We start from the raw sequence: 13,712 nt of genomic DNA, 5'->3' as shown, positions 1-13,712 counted from the left end.
ACTCAGTTCCAGTAAGAGTTGCTCCCCCCACCCTTTGGGAAGGGGAGAGAAGAGGGATGGGAAGTCTGGCTAAAATAAATGTTTCAAGATCCCCGCGGGCCTTCTGCGGGAAATACGCAACGCACAACGCATTAAGATTATGCATGAACTTGTGCTTTTCGAATTATGCACCAGAGGTGAGCAGAAGTGAAAAGCGGACACTCCACAAGGCCTTCCTGGTTCCCATAAACACAAACCAGCTATTGAGGCAGGATTTCTTTAAAAGCTTACTCTTCCATCTTTATCCACTCCAGCTAGCTGTCCAGTTGCAATCCTGATTTTGTCTGGGTGCACAGCAAGGCTAGAAGACACAATGCCAACAAGGAAGTCACTTGTGGGCCAACATTCATGGTAACAACTTGCTTTTACAAATGCCCTTTCACGGAACACGTTCTGAGAAAAGAAGAGTGTGACACTGAACAGCTTTTAGCACAACAGCAGCACATTGCTTCTGAGGGTTGTGCGGTCCGTGTGCAGCTTGGAGTGTGCTAAATCTGTTATATGGTGATGAAGGCAAAAATTTCATAAAATCATAGAATTGGCAGGGACTATGAGGGTCATCTATTCCATGCATAGGCAAACTTGGCCCTCAAGATGTTTTGGGACTACAATTCCCATCATCCCTGACCACTGGTCCAGTTAGCTAGGGATCATGGGAGTTGTAGTTCCAAAAAACATCCGGAGGGCCAAGTTTGCCTATGCCTAATCTAGTCCAACAGCCTGCAATGTATTCCTAGACCTCTGTAGCCTTCAGATCTCTCTCCATGCCACAACCCTCACTGAATCTGCCTTGCAGCTGGAGTGCTTTTGCCTGGCTGGAATGTGTCCTTGAACCCTTGTTTGTCTAGACAGAGAGGAGTGTGTGTGAATGTGTCCAGAAACAATCCTGCTCTACAATGGGGGGGAAATGGCATTTGTTGCTCCACCCGCTTCTCCCTCTGGCCGAGCCTGCCATTGGTTTGTGGTCCTTGGAAGGTTTCCCAGGAGGAAATGTGGTCTTAAGGCTGAAAAATGTATCCCATGCCTGTTATGGACCAAGCACCCGAGAAGGAGACTCCTCTTTCTTCCTCACTAAAAAAACAACAACCTGTTGCTCTAACCCAGATTCGAATGACCTCGCTACTATTTTCAGCAGATCATTCGTATGCAAAATCTGGTACAGAATATGAATAGTCACATTTGTAAGACATACCACAGAAGCTTCACAACACTAACCATTTAATGCAGTCTGTATGTCCCAAGTAGTGGCGCTGAGTCCTCTCTTCATAGTTAAACAGTACTACCACGGATGCTATGAAATATACTATTTCTCCAGTAGGAAGGAGGTAAACATTGGCTCGACAGTCCCTTCCACGATAGCCATATCTTTTTTTTTTTAGGTCAAGGTTTTTAAAATCCATGAATATTAAAAGAGAATCAGTTCCACAAATCTCACACCGTGAAGGTCTGTGGCAACGGGAATGAACAGATCATTCTTTCATAATCTGCCTCAGATGTGAAACACTGTACCTCCGCCATACATATATTTTAACTTTTGGGAACTCAGGTTCCCCTTGCTTTTGGGTGTGTGTGTTAAGTAAAAGCCACATAGGAAACAAATGTACTGCAAGTTGCGTGAGTATAAAACAAACACACGAAGACTACCCCGAAGTATGAAGATTAAAACAGAGTCAAGTTTGTAAACCTGAAATATGAAATTTTCATTAGGCAATAATAGAAGCCGCTGCACAACCTTTAAGTACCTTAACCTGTTTTGCAGTCATGGAATTGCATCAGACAGCACAGGCCTTCCTATTGCTCCATTCCGGAGAGGAAGTGTATCAGTTCCATTTGGCCTTTTAAAAGAAGTGTGTGAAAATTCCAAAAGCTCCTCGCAAGGTGGCAAGACACCGCTAAGCAATTGCAAAATATTCAGAACCCTTTTTAGGATTACAGCAGGAGAAAAGTAATTTTAAAAAATATGGTGTGAAATAAAACAACTTCTGCACAATAGAAACATGAAGAAAATGAATAAAATATTATCCACCGCCTCTTTTTAGTTTCTGCTACCTGTTTCTATTTATTATTATATTGTTGGCTTCAATTGTGAGCTGCCCTGAATGTTGTATACATGACAGACAAGTGGGATATTCCTTTTTTTTTATTTACTATAAACGAAGAAAAGAGGCCCAGTTAAAGGGGAGAGAGGCAGAGAGATGGGGCTGCAGGGCTTCTCTACCTGTTCTGCAGAAAAAACAGCAACTTTTGGCTTCTCCTCTCTTTGAAACCTTTAAACCCCAGCTGCTCATTACAATAATTCTGTCTAGCTGTTGTTTTACCTCTTCCCTCCAAATCTCTTTTACCTTTTTGTCATGTTTTTTGCAGGGACTGTCTGGTTACTGAAATCTGTCAACTACTCTTGGGAGTCTTTTCTGACTAAAGAGTGGGATAAAAATGCTTTAAATAAATACACATAAAACATAAGGAGACTGGAAGCTAAAATACTCCTACACACACAAACACCCTTATTATTTCAGGAGATTAGCATAGTGGCAGCATCATATCTGCGCCGGTACCTTCACAAACCATGGTTAGCACTAAGTCACTGGCCTGAATCACATATTATGCTAAGCCAAACCATGGTTTAGAAAGGATGCATCTCCTAGAGGAGATCATGGCTCCTTTGCTGAGCCATGGTTTGGCTTAGTGTGTTGACCAAATCTGGGTTGATGGTTTAGCTCTCTCCAGGCTAACTAAAAGCTACAAAGGTATGGGAGCCTTAATACATCTCGTTGCACTGATATATTTTATTTGGAAACATTTCTGGGGTGTTAGCACTAGATATCCTCTACTGAACTAAATCAATCTTCCTCAATCTTGGCACCCCCTGTTCTGCTGGACTTCAGCTTCCACCTCCCCAGCCAACATGCCTAACGCTCAGGGATGAAGGGGCAGGAGGTCCAACAAGGTTGGAAAAGATTGGACTATATGGGTGCTTGGATCTGATCCTGCAAATAAACTCCTAAATGTTCTCAAATGAAACAGTAACCCAATGCTTAACTGTGTGGAATGTGCAAAGCATTGGAGGGACTGTGGGAAAACGCCTGTGCCAAGCAAGAAGGAAGAAGTCAACACAAACAGCACCAGGAAACTATGAGTGGTTACCAGACGAAAACCAATAGCCTATTATTTAGTGATCCCAAAATTATTTTTCCCTTAGAGGAAGGACTTTTCTTTTTCTTTACACTACTATTAAATTATGCAGGCTTCACAGTGATAAAAGAAAACAGGAAACTAGACAGAAAAAGGAGGGGTGGGGGTGGGAAAAGAAAAAAGAAAAAACCACTGGAAAAAACAAGTGGGGTTTTTTGTTTAGGTTTGTGATAAGGATACACCCACTCCAGTTTTAATTTCTCAGAAGGCAGCTCTGTCTTGATTTCGTAATATTTGTCTACCTCCGAAGGAAGAAACATTGTGATTGGTCGTCCCCGCATGAACATCTTGATGTACTCTCCTTCTGTCAAAACAAAACAAAAGCATGCACTGTAAGTGAGTTTGCTTTGCAAGCAGAAATGTTAACAGACCCTGTAAAGAACTACATTTTTAAAAAGTGTAAGCTATGGATTAGATACAGATCCTGGTAAGACATCATCAGTACAACTTTTCTGGCTCAGACCTAATAAGGCGGAACAAATACACTCTTCTTTCTCACCACCCACCAAGATATGCTTCTGACCATCTTATCAACTTCAAAGCCCGATGGATGTAATCTATGGGCTGCTGCCCTCTTACCGAAAGGCACTGAATCTTTGTCAACATTTGCTGCTTCTCCCCACTTCTCCATTCAATTGGTATTCATTTAACAGTTCTACGTGGCCACTCCTAAAATTTCTAAGGAGAGCAAGACTGGAGCCTCTCTTCTTCCAGCCCAAGACACAACTTAAGAAAAAGCAAAATGTGCAAGTAGCAGGGAGCAAGGACCAATTTTTACAGGCTCAGGAAGAGGCACATTAAGCCGTGCCTGGTGGGTGAGATGCCACCCCACTGCTTTTCAGGTTGGCATAACCATCCCATTACCTTTCTCCAACTTTGGGCTCTGGGCCATATAGAAAATTTACTTCCTTTGCAGTTGAGCACAAGACTGTCTCCACTTGCAGATTATTCACCCCCACCCACCGCACGTTGAATGGAAAAGATAGATTAGGGGTCAGCAAACTTTTTCAGCAGGGGGCTGGTTCACCGTCCCTCAAACCTAGTGGGGGGCTGGACTATATTTTGAAGAAAAATTAAAATGAACGAATTCCTATGCCCCACAAATAACCCAGAGATGCATTTTAAATAAAAGGACACATTCTACTCATGTAAAAACACGCTGATTCCTGGACTGACCGTGGGCCAGATTTAGAAGACGATTGGCGAATTAAGCCACTTCTGGTGAACCAGAGCACCGCACAGAAACGCCATTTACCTTCCCGCCGGAGGGGTACCTATTTATCTACTTGCACTTTGACGTGCTTTCGAACTGCTAGGTTGGCAGGAGCAGGGACCGAGCAACGGGAGCTCACCCCGTCGCGGGGATTCGAACCGCCGACCTTCTGATCGGCAAGTCCTAGGCTCTGTGGTTTAACCCACAGCGCCACCCGCGTGTCCCACCCATGGATTAGACACACTGAAAAAGTCAAGACGTATGCAGCCTGCAGTGTGAATGACACCACAAACAGAGACCATTACATTTTAGAGCCTAAAAAGAAAGTATTTCATAGGAGAGAGAGGTAAGGCCAAGTCTATTAAGAAACTATGTTATTAAATGAGAGGTAAGGCCTATGCGGTAAATAATATATACACCTCATCCCAATTAAACTCTGAAGAGCAAGCTTTATTCTTCTTCAGGTGTTTTATTGTAATACCTACCAAGGGGGAACTTTTATGCATCTCAACATTATCATCAGACTGATAAACGTTCACTTAAAGCTAACTATGGCTATCACTGAATTAAAGGGATTATAGTTTTATTCTATTCAAGGTTTATTAAATATGCATAAATCAATATTTTTCAAGGGATGGGATCACCTTTCTATTGTCTAAGGAAGCCTTGCTGCAACTCTGGGTCCCCAGAGGTTGTTGCACTACAGCCCCCATCATCCCCACCTAGTATGGCCAACAGCCAGGGATAATGGGAACTGTAGTCCAGCAACTTTTGAAGATCTTTTGAAGGTTTATGGAGGCTGATTCAAGTGTTTTATATTGATTATCTTTTGGCTGACCAGTCTCCTGAGATTACTGACACGGAAGCTAGTTTTTGTGTGGTGGTCATAGCTTGTCAGAGAAGGATCTTGTCCTAATTTTAAAATTATTAACACTTAAGTTGTCACTCATCATTTTAATATATAGTGAGGGGGGGAAGTATTTGTTCCCATGCTAAATTTACCCGTTTGCCCTCTGACGAAGAAATGACCAGTCCATCATTTTAATGGTAGCTTTATTGTAGCTGTGAGAGACAGAATAACAACAGGAAAACCCCCAGAAACCCAGAAGACAAAAGTCAGAGATTTATGTGCATTATAATGAGTGAAATAAGTATTTGATCCTTTTGCAAAAGATGACTTAGTACTTGGTGGCAAAACCCTTGTTGGCAAATACAGAGGTCAGACGTTTCTTGTAGGTAGCCACCAGGTTTGCAGACATCTCAGGAGGTATTTCATCCCACTACTCTTTGCAGATCCTCTCCAAGTCAGTAAGATTTCAAGGCTGATGTGTAGCTACTCGAACCTTCAGCTGCCTCCACAGATTTTCAATGGGATTAAGGTCAGGAAACTGGCTAGGCCACTCCAGGACCTTAATGTGCTTCTTCTTGAGCCATTCCTTTGTTGCCTTGGCCATGTGTTTTGGGTCATTGTCATGCTGGAATACCTATCCTTGACCCATTTTCAATGCCCTGGCTGAGGGAAGGAGGTGCTCATCCAAGATTTGATGATACATGGTCCTGTCCATCATCCCTTCGATGCGGTGAAGGTGTCCTGTCCCCTTAGCAGAAAAACACCCCTAAAGCATAATATGTTCCCCTCCATGCTTGATGATGGGGATGGTGTTCTTGGAATCGTAAGCAGCATTCCTCCTCCTCCAAACACTGCGAGTTGAGTTGATGCCAAAGAGCTCGATTTTGGTCTCATCGGACTACAATGCTTTCACCCAGTTCTCCTCTGGGTCATTCAGATGTGCACTGGCAAACTGCGGACGGGCCTGTACCTGTGCTGTCTTGAGCAAGGGGATCTTGCGGGATCTCAGTCCTTCACGATGTAGTGTGTTACCAACTGTTTTCATGGTGACTATGTTCCCAGCTGCCCTGAGATCATTGACAATTGCCCCCTGTGTAGTTCTGGGCTGCTTCATCGCCGTTCTCATGATCATTGCAACTCCACGAGATGAGATTTTGCATGGAGCCCCAGATCGAGGGAGATTGACAGTTATTTTGTGTTTCTTCCATTTGCAAATTATTGCACCAACTGTTGTCACCTTCTCACCAAGATGCTTGGCAATAGTCTTGTAGCCCAGTCCAGCCTTGTGCAGGTCTACAGTCTTGTCCCTGACATCCTTGGACAGCTCTTTGGTCTTGGTCATGGGGGCTGCTTTGGAATCTGCTGGATTGATTGTTTCTGTCGACAGGTGTCTTTTGTATAGGTACTGTTAACGAGCTGGGATTACAGGTAAGATCTCTCCCTTACAGCAGGTGCTTCTAATCTCATTTTGTTACATACCAGGTAGCCTGACATCTGGCTGGTTGATAGGGGATCAAATACTTATTTCACTCATTATAATGCACATCAACCTTTCCCCCCCTCGCGGTAATTATTTTATATTTCCTAGTGTTTCGATATTTTACATTGCTTTTAAGTTCTATATTTAATATTGCACTTAATGTACCATACTGTGCCTTATGTGTTTTGTTTTCTTCTCTCCTTCTCAACTGGTTATTGACTGAAATAAATGAAATGCAATTATTGCCCTAAGTGAACACAGAAGTGTCACGAGAGAAACAGGAGGTTCAAGTGCGGTGCTGTGGAAGTTCAGGTTATAAATAGCACTGACAAAAGACACCAAGCATCTCTCCTGTTTCCTCACCCCAAAGAAATAACAGGAAAACCAAAGTAGCATTGTTTTCTTCTGGTAGGCTACACAAACTTCGGAGAACTCACTGAGCGCATTTTCAGACCTTTTAAAATTAAAAAGTCTGTATAAACCAATTTTGATTGACCTTACATGGGGGCGGTAAAGCCTCTCACACACATCCTTGTTTCTCTTTTTGAAATCCAACACTACAAAACGTTCTCTTAGGTATACAAGCCCACAGGGCAATTATAGCATTAATGCAAAACTTTTTTTGGAAACTGTACAGGTAATGGCGGCGTATCAACAAAAGCATTTTTACCAAACAGAAGGTTGTTGCCCAGGGACAAATTCCTGTAAATACAAGCTAGGAGAAGCAGCAGTTGAACTCCCTTTTAATTTATATTAGCTTAATTGCCGTGTTCTAGAACATCAAACTGAACTTTATTGGTCCCCTCCCAAACTGTTTAACTGTGGGCTTTTAAGGATATAATAAGATGAAGTATTTCATGTGTATCTCAAGCATACGTCCTATACCCTCTTGTCCCCTGCCCTTTTTCGTCCAAATAAGAAAGCAAAAGGCCTCGTTTTAGAACAAATAGAACCAAAATGAAAAACAAAACACCCAAAGCATCCTTGTAAGAGGAAGGAGACACTGGTTTAATTTTAAATGTCATCATCCAGTTGGTGGGAGCCGCAACCTTTGTATTAAGCTCTGTAAATGCAGCATATGGAATGTTTGTAATAAAAAACCTGCCCTGAATTGCTTCAAGATGATACCTTTCATAGCAGGGATGGGAAACCTATGGTCCTTCTCAGGCTTCCTCAACCTCGGCTCTCCGGATGTTTTGAGACTACAATTACCAATCATCTCTGACCACTAGTCCTGCTAGCTAGGGATCATGGGAGTTGTAGGCCAGAAACATCTGGAGGGCCAAGGTTGAGGAAGCCTGGTCCTTCTGATGTTGGTGAGCTGAAACAGCTGGCTGGGGCTTATGGAAGGGCCACAGGTTGCCCACTCCTGTTTTATGCATATTAAATGGATTGCATGCTATTACATCCATGTACACAGAACTCTTCTTCCCATGAAACCAAGACACAGAGGTTTTCTCTTGTTGCTGCTTGCAGAAAAGTTGTGTAAACCAAAAGCTCGATACCATAGCATAATTAGAGCAATCAGGAAGAATCTTTCGCAGTTTCTTATTGGTGTCATGTTCAAGGGGGGAGTGGGAAGGCTGGTGTTTTCCATGGTGATTCAGCTGCTAATTCAACTATCATGCAATGATAGTTTGAAATGGACCATTCAGTGGTTTAGTTCTGCCGCTGCTGTTAACAGATGTGAGCCAGTTGCCATAACGTACTTGGGCATCATGAGGTGTGCATGTCAGCAACACACATCACTCATATCCAAACACTCCACACAGTTCAGCAGTACAAAATGGAAATGCTTCTACATACTGCAGTGGGGGAAAGCCGTCACATAGAGGCAATTCCAAGCAGTCCCTATATGATTTAAGGCCATGTTGAGACCAACTCTTATTTTCCTAAGGAAAGAGATCCTACTGTTAAAATTCTGATCCAATGGTCTTCTTTTCACTTTGGAAAAACAACAGCACTAATCTGTGGTGTTGTAGTAGCACTTATACGATTTGGCAGCCTTTTCTGCAGGAGGTTTTCCTTCTACAATAATTGCAGAGTTGTCTCCAATGTTTCTTTGCTGCAACTCGAGGTGGAAAAAATAAATGCAACAATGCAACCAAGTAAGAGATGAGATACACATCTTTGCAATGCGGAGTAAGTTAGATGTGCATTTAGGAAGAGACTCAGAGATGTTCATCACCTCTATTTTATGGCCACTTTCAATGTGCTATTTTTAAAATAAAAAGAAATCCAAAGGCAGTAATGTATGAACGGGCACATGCTCTTAATTTTTAGAGCTCTTTTAGAACCATTCTGCACTAGGAAGGTAAATTGCAACGTGAGGAATTATAGGAGGTCAGAAAGACCCTTCCTTCAATCTATTCTGTTGGTTTTAAGGAACAAAAATAAATAAACTCCCTACATTTAAAAAGCTCTATGTACAAACTGCAAAGTGCTTCAAGAAGAAACCCAGCTTTAGGGAGGGGGTGGGCCTCATAATTTCATACATTCAAATCAGGTACTTAAGCATGTAATCCTGTATCTCATTTCCACCATTATTGCTGAAGGCATCTGCATGTAGAGACCTGCTGCCACTGGCAGCCAAGCATAAAGGCTGTATTTCACGTGCAGCCAAGTTAAAAGCAAAGTCCTTAAAATAGGTACTGGCACACAACTGCATCCTTGATCTAAAGCCAAACATGGCAGAAAATTTATTAAACCGTTAGAACAGATTCTAAAAGTCACGGCATGTTCTAGATGTTAGTTTCAAGGAATTTGTACGCTTTTTAAAAAATGCACGTACACTTGGCTATAGCTGCTGCGAGAGTTGAAGTGGTTTAAAGGGAAGGATGCCCCCATGGGCATGCAATGGGCATGATGAATTGTTTTATTTAAACAGAACAAATATTTTAAATGATCTTCTGAATCTGAAGGCGACAATTACAAAAGGACAGCAGACGCCACGGAGGAAAGAATGCAATTGCCCCTTTGTAACTGCTGTTATTTCTGAAGACCAGAGACTCCTGAAAAACTAGAAGGAATTCAGAGCTGCTGAGTGGCTTGGACTCAGCACAGTGGGAGGGCATCAAGAAACATGAGTAATGAGAAGATTCCCATCTACATATGGGTTTATAGTGCCCACAGTTGAACTTGTTATAGTTGGATGTGTGAGGCTGTATGTAAACCACCCCCAAATGCAAGAAGGCTGGCATAAACTTTCATGACCAGAGTCCACTTCATCAGATATCCTCAGTTGGCAAGTACATTTATATGCAGGTGCAATGAGAGAAAGTAGACAACAGGCCCAAACAGCAATAAAATAAAATAAAACCACCAGCTAGCCTATGATAACTCATGCAAACCTTAAATGTGTACACAACTGGCACAATGACCACTTGCAATATCAGTAATTTGTAATTTATTCTATCATGACTAGTAGGAGAGGAAATAGTAATTACAGTGGTGCCCCGCAAGACGAATGCCTCGCAAGACGAAAAACCCGCTAGATGAAAGGGTTTTCCGATGTGCTTCGCAAGACGAATTTCCCTATGGGCTTGCTTCGCAAGACGAAAATGTCTTGCAAGTCTTGTGATTTTTTTCCGCTTTCCCCCCCTTTTTCTAAGCCGCTAAGCCGCTAAGAGCCTTTTAGCCGCTAAGCCGCTAAGCCTTTAATAGCTGCTAAACCGCTAAACTGCTAATAGCGCTAATCCGCTAATAGGGTTGCTTCGCAAGACGAAAAAACCGCTAGATGAAGAGACTCGCGGAACGGATTATTTTCGTCTTGCGAGGCACCACTGTATGTTATTTATTAAACATGTATAATGCCCTTCATCCGAAGATCACAACATAAAACTACAAAATAAGGACACATAATACCTAATGAAAACAAACCAATAACTTGCCTCCTACAAAACACATATAAAAGGCCATGGACTGGCTGATTAAACGAAGCTCTGGTTACAGACAAACATTTTTGACTGGCACCTAAAGATATGTAATGAAGGCCTAAACAAACAGAAATAATGCTTGTTGACAAGATCTAATTCATCAGTTCTATTCTGGAATCTCATTTTGATTTGATTTTTGATTTTTTTGTGAGAACAGAAACTTTCAGGTCACCAGGGGGAAGGGCCATAGCTTAGAAACCTCTGGTCAGTAGGAGAAGGGGCATGCATTGCTTTTGGGGAAAAGGTTCCATGTTCGATCTCTGGTGTCATCAGGTAAAGAAAAACCACGGAGACAACAGATTCCAAGCAAAGAATTTTATCTCCCACTTTGGGCAAACTGAGGTCAGTCTTATTTACGGTTTATTGAAACCAATTTCAAATCTTGACTTAGGGAGCTGCCTTGTTTCAAAAGAACATAGACGAACCAGAAGTAACAAGTAAAGGGAAGCACATGAATGCAAGAATCATGTAGGTTCGTTCCCATTAAGATAACCATAGTCCATCACTTCACTGCAACACAGGATATATGAGAGACAGCGCCCCATTAGTTCACACATCTGACAAAGGGGACTCCAGTGCATGACTGCTTATGCCATTGTAAGTGTTACGCATTTGAGGTGCAAGAAAAAGGCAGGTAGTTAACCTCCACACACAACATTCAGAGCTCCAAAGCTGGGTTTCACAATGGAAAGAGAATTTACAGCTTCGTCCAATATGATTTCTCAACTACACCAGCAAGATTAGGAAAATGCCTGAAGGGCATTATAAAGTCAAAAGACTACCGGAGAAAGCTCCAACAGGGATAATATGTCAATTACCAAAAGTCATAGCCTTTCAGTTTCACAATTAATCGCACTTTTTTCCTTCTCAACATCTTGCCGTTTGAAACGTATCAGTCGTTACGTAAGAAAATCAGACGAGACACCTTGCGTTGAACTGCTACTCACATCTGCATCCAAACCAGCTAACCAACAACATTAATTAAGATATTAAGCACACAGTTAAGTAATACACGACTGAAAAAGCAAGATCTAACAGAAACAGTCCCATCAGCACCTGCTCAGACCTTTTTTGTACTCTATTATCCCCATTTTGAATTTTTGTTTGTTTGTTCAAATGAGTAAGTCAGTAAGATTGGACCCAAACATGGTCCTGAGTTCTAGGAATAGGGAAACCCACGAGCTCATTAAGGTCTATGCTCTCCTACATACCACATACCCTACATATCATAATAATCTACATACAGTGTGCCACAAGAGGAATGCAGAAGCAAACAAATGACACAATTGCGGAATAGAACAGATAGCTGCTACAAGGCAAGCAAGTGATCCGAGTACAGGGAAAGGAATCCCCAGATTTCTTCCCGCAGGGAATTGTGCAGACTACAGATTTGTGGAAAGCATAAAGAATAGAATTTGTGTGTGTGATTTTTTTTATTAAAAAAATGCAATGGCTATGCTCTATATGACATGCACATGAGCCAACATGCTCCAGGTTTCAAGCTTCATGCTTCAGTGACATTTGCAGATCAAAGCCAGTCATTCTCAATCAGGAATAATATTCTTAGCAGACAGTAACGATACATACACTGTTTTTTCTCTCTCTTTCAACAAGCCAGCAGCAGCCAGACAGAATTTACTGACAGAAACAAACTTTAATCTTTTTTTTTTTTAATTGTTACCAAAGGAGGATATTTTCTGTTATTTGACTGCATAGTACACAATTTGTAACCCAGAATACCGAGGGTAACAAGGGATCTTTTAGTTGGCATTTCAGGATACTGTTAGAAGACAATTGCCTGGATAATGTTTAATGTACATGTATATCATGTCCATTCTTGGAAAGAGGAAATTAAGCATATATCAATTAACATTTTAGATTTTGAGGGTGTGGGTTGGGGGGGAGGGATATGATGCTTCTTAATTACAGTATTGCATTATTTAGGTAAAAAATACAGGAATAGGTTTCTACTGAAATTGAATAGGTTGAACCCATGTGCTTTGGGAGACTAAAAAGCCAAATAAAAGATCAAAAAAGCATTTAACTAGGAAAGCAACCAGCTTGCATAATTTTAATCCTTACCTTGGCTGTTCTTTTCTCGAGTTGACATTTTTGCTGGTTATGGGACAGAAATAAAACAGCTTACAGGTGTCTCCTACCTTGGGTGAAGTCTACCATTCAAACCCAATCTAGTATTTTTAAAATGCACATGGGAAACAGATATAGCACATCATATACGCATTGCAGATTTTCCTGTTTTGTTTTTTTGTTTTTAAATGAATAGCATACAACATTCACAAGAGGCTGAATCCTCTTTGCTAAGACCAAGCCAATGTCAAGAGTGCTTGGGAGTTTCTCGCTCTGATCCAGAGCCTCGTGTGAATTATGTGCGCTCTTCAGAGTGTCTGGACATGTGAGAAGCCTCGCTGGTTTATAAGCATGAAGGCAGCAGATACAAACCCACAAAGGAATGTGAATGTGGAGCAGCTTAAATGGGAAACCACTTATAAGCAGGTGGAGCTTCATGCACGCAAAGTTTCTCTGAGACACGGATACTCTTTTCATCTTTATAGGTCTGGAGCCAATAGAGAAATGCCGCTGAATGCAGTATACAGTAGTAACTCGGGTTAAGAACTTAATTTGTTCTGGAGGTCCGTTCTTAACCTGAGGTACCACTTTAGCTAATGGGGCCTCCCACTGCCACCGCACGATTTCTGTTCTCATCGTGAAGCAAAGTTCTTAACCCGAGGTACTATTTCTGGGTTAGCGGAGTCTGTAACCTGAAGCGTCTGTAACCTGAAGTACCACTGTACTTTGAAGCAAGCCCTAATCATCATATTAAAACATGACTCAACTTGTAGGTTTATTATAGTTATCTAAACTGGACATAGAAATAGATTTATCAGCCTTAGCAGAAGCAACAAGCTGACCTTGAGTAAAGGTCTACTCAAAAACAAATGTTTCCAATTACCTTGGCTGACGATGACATCTTTGTGTCTAGGG

The 13,712-nt window shown here is 41.8% G+C and overlaps 1 protein-coding gene across 8 annotated transcripts in view; it reads right to left on the bottom strand.

The window, feature by feature from the left end:
• The window catches only part of EML4 (EMAP like 4), a 159,378-nt gene that overhangs the window by 34,590 nt on the left and 111,076 nt on the right, over positions 1-13,712 (bottom strand). For 4 of the 8 annotated variants that reach the window (XM_083494226.1, XM_083494221.1, XM_083494224.1 and 1 more), the window contains 5 exons: positions 13,681-13,706; positions 12,792-12,824; positions 3,412-3,535; positions 1,255-1,404; positions 271-340 (listed from right to left, as the gene is read on the bottom strand). In XM_083494226.1, coding sequence (XP_083350352.1) covers positions 271-340; positions 1,255-1,404; positions 3,412-3,535; positions 12,792-12,824; positions 13,681-13,706 — 403 coding nt within the window. The remainder of the gene's footprint in view (positions 1-270; positions 341-1,254; positions 1,405-3,411; positions 3,536-12,791; positions 12,825-13,680; positions 13,707-13,712) is intronic. The other 4 variants (XM_083494222.1, XM_083494227.1, XM_083494223.1 and 1 more) reach the window with 1 other exon arrangement.

Source organism: Podarcis liolepis, assembly GCF_965112155.1.
Source record: "Podarcis liolepis genome assembly, chromosome: 3".
Lineage (NCBI taxonomy): Eukaryota > Metazoa > Chordata > Lepidosauria > Squamata > Lacertidae > Podarcis > Podarcis liolepis.
The sequence above is the reverse complement of the archived record's forward strand: the minus strand, read 5'-3'. Positions and strand labels throughout refer to the sequence as shown.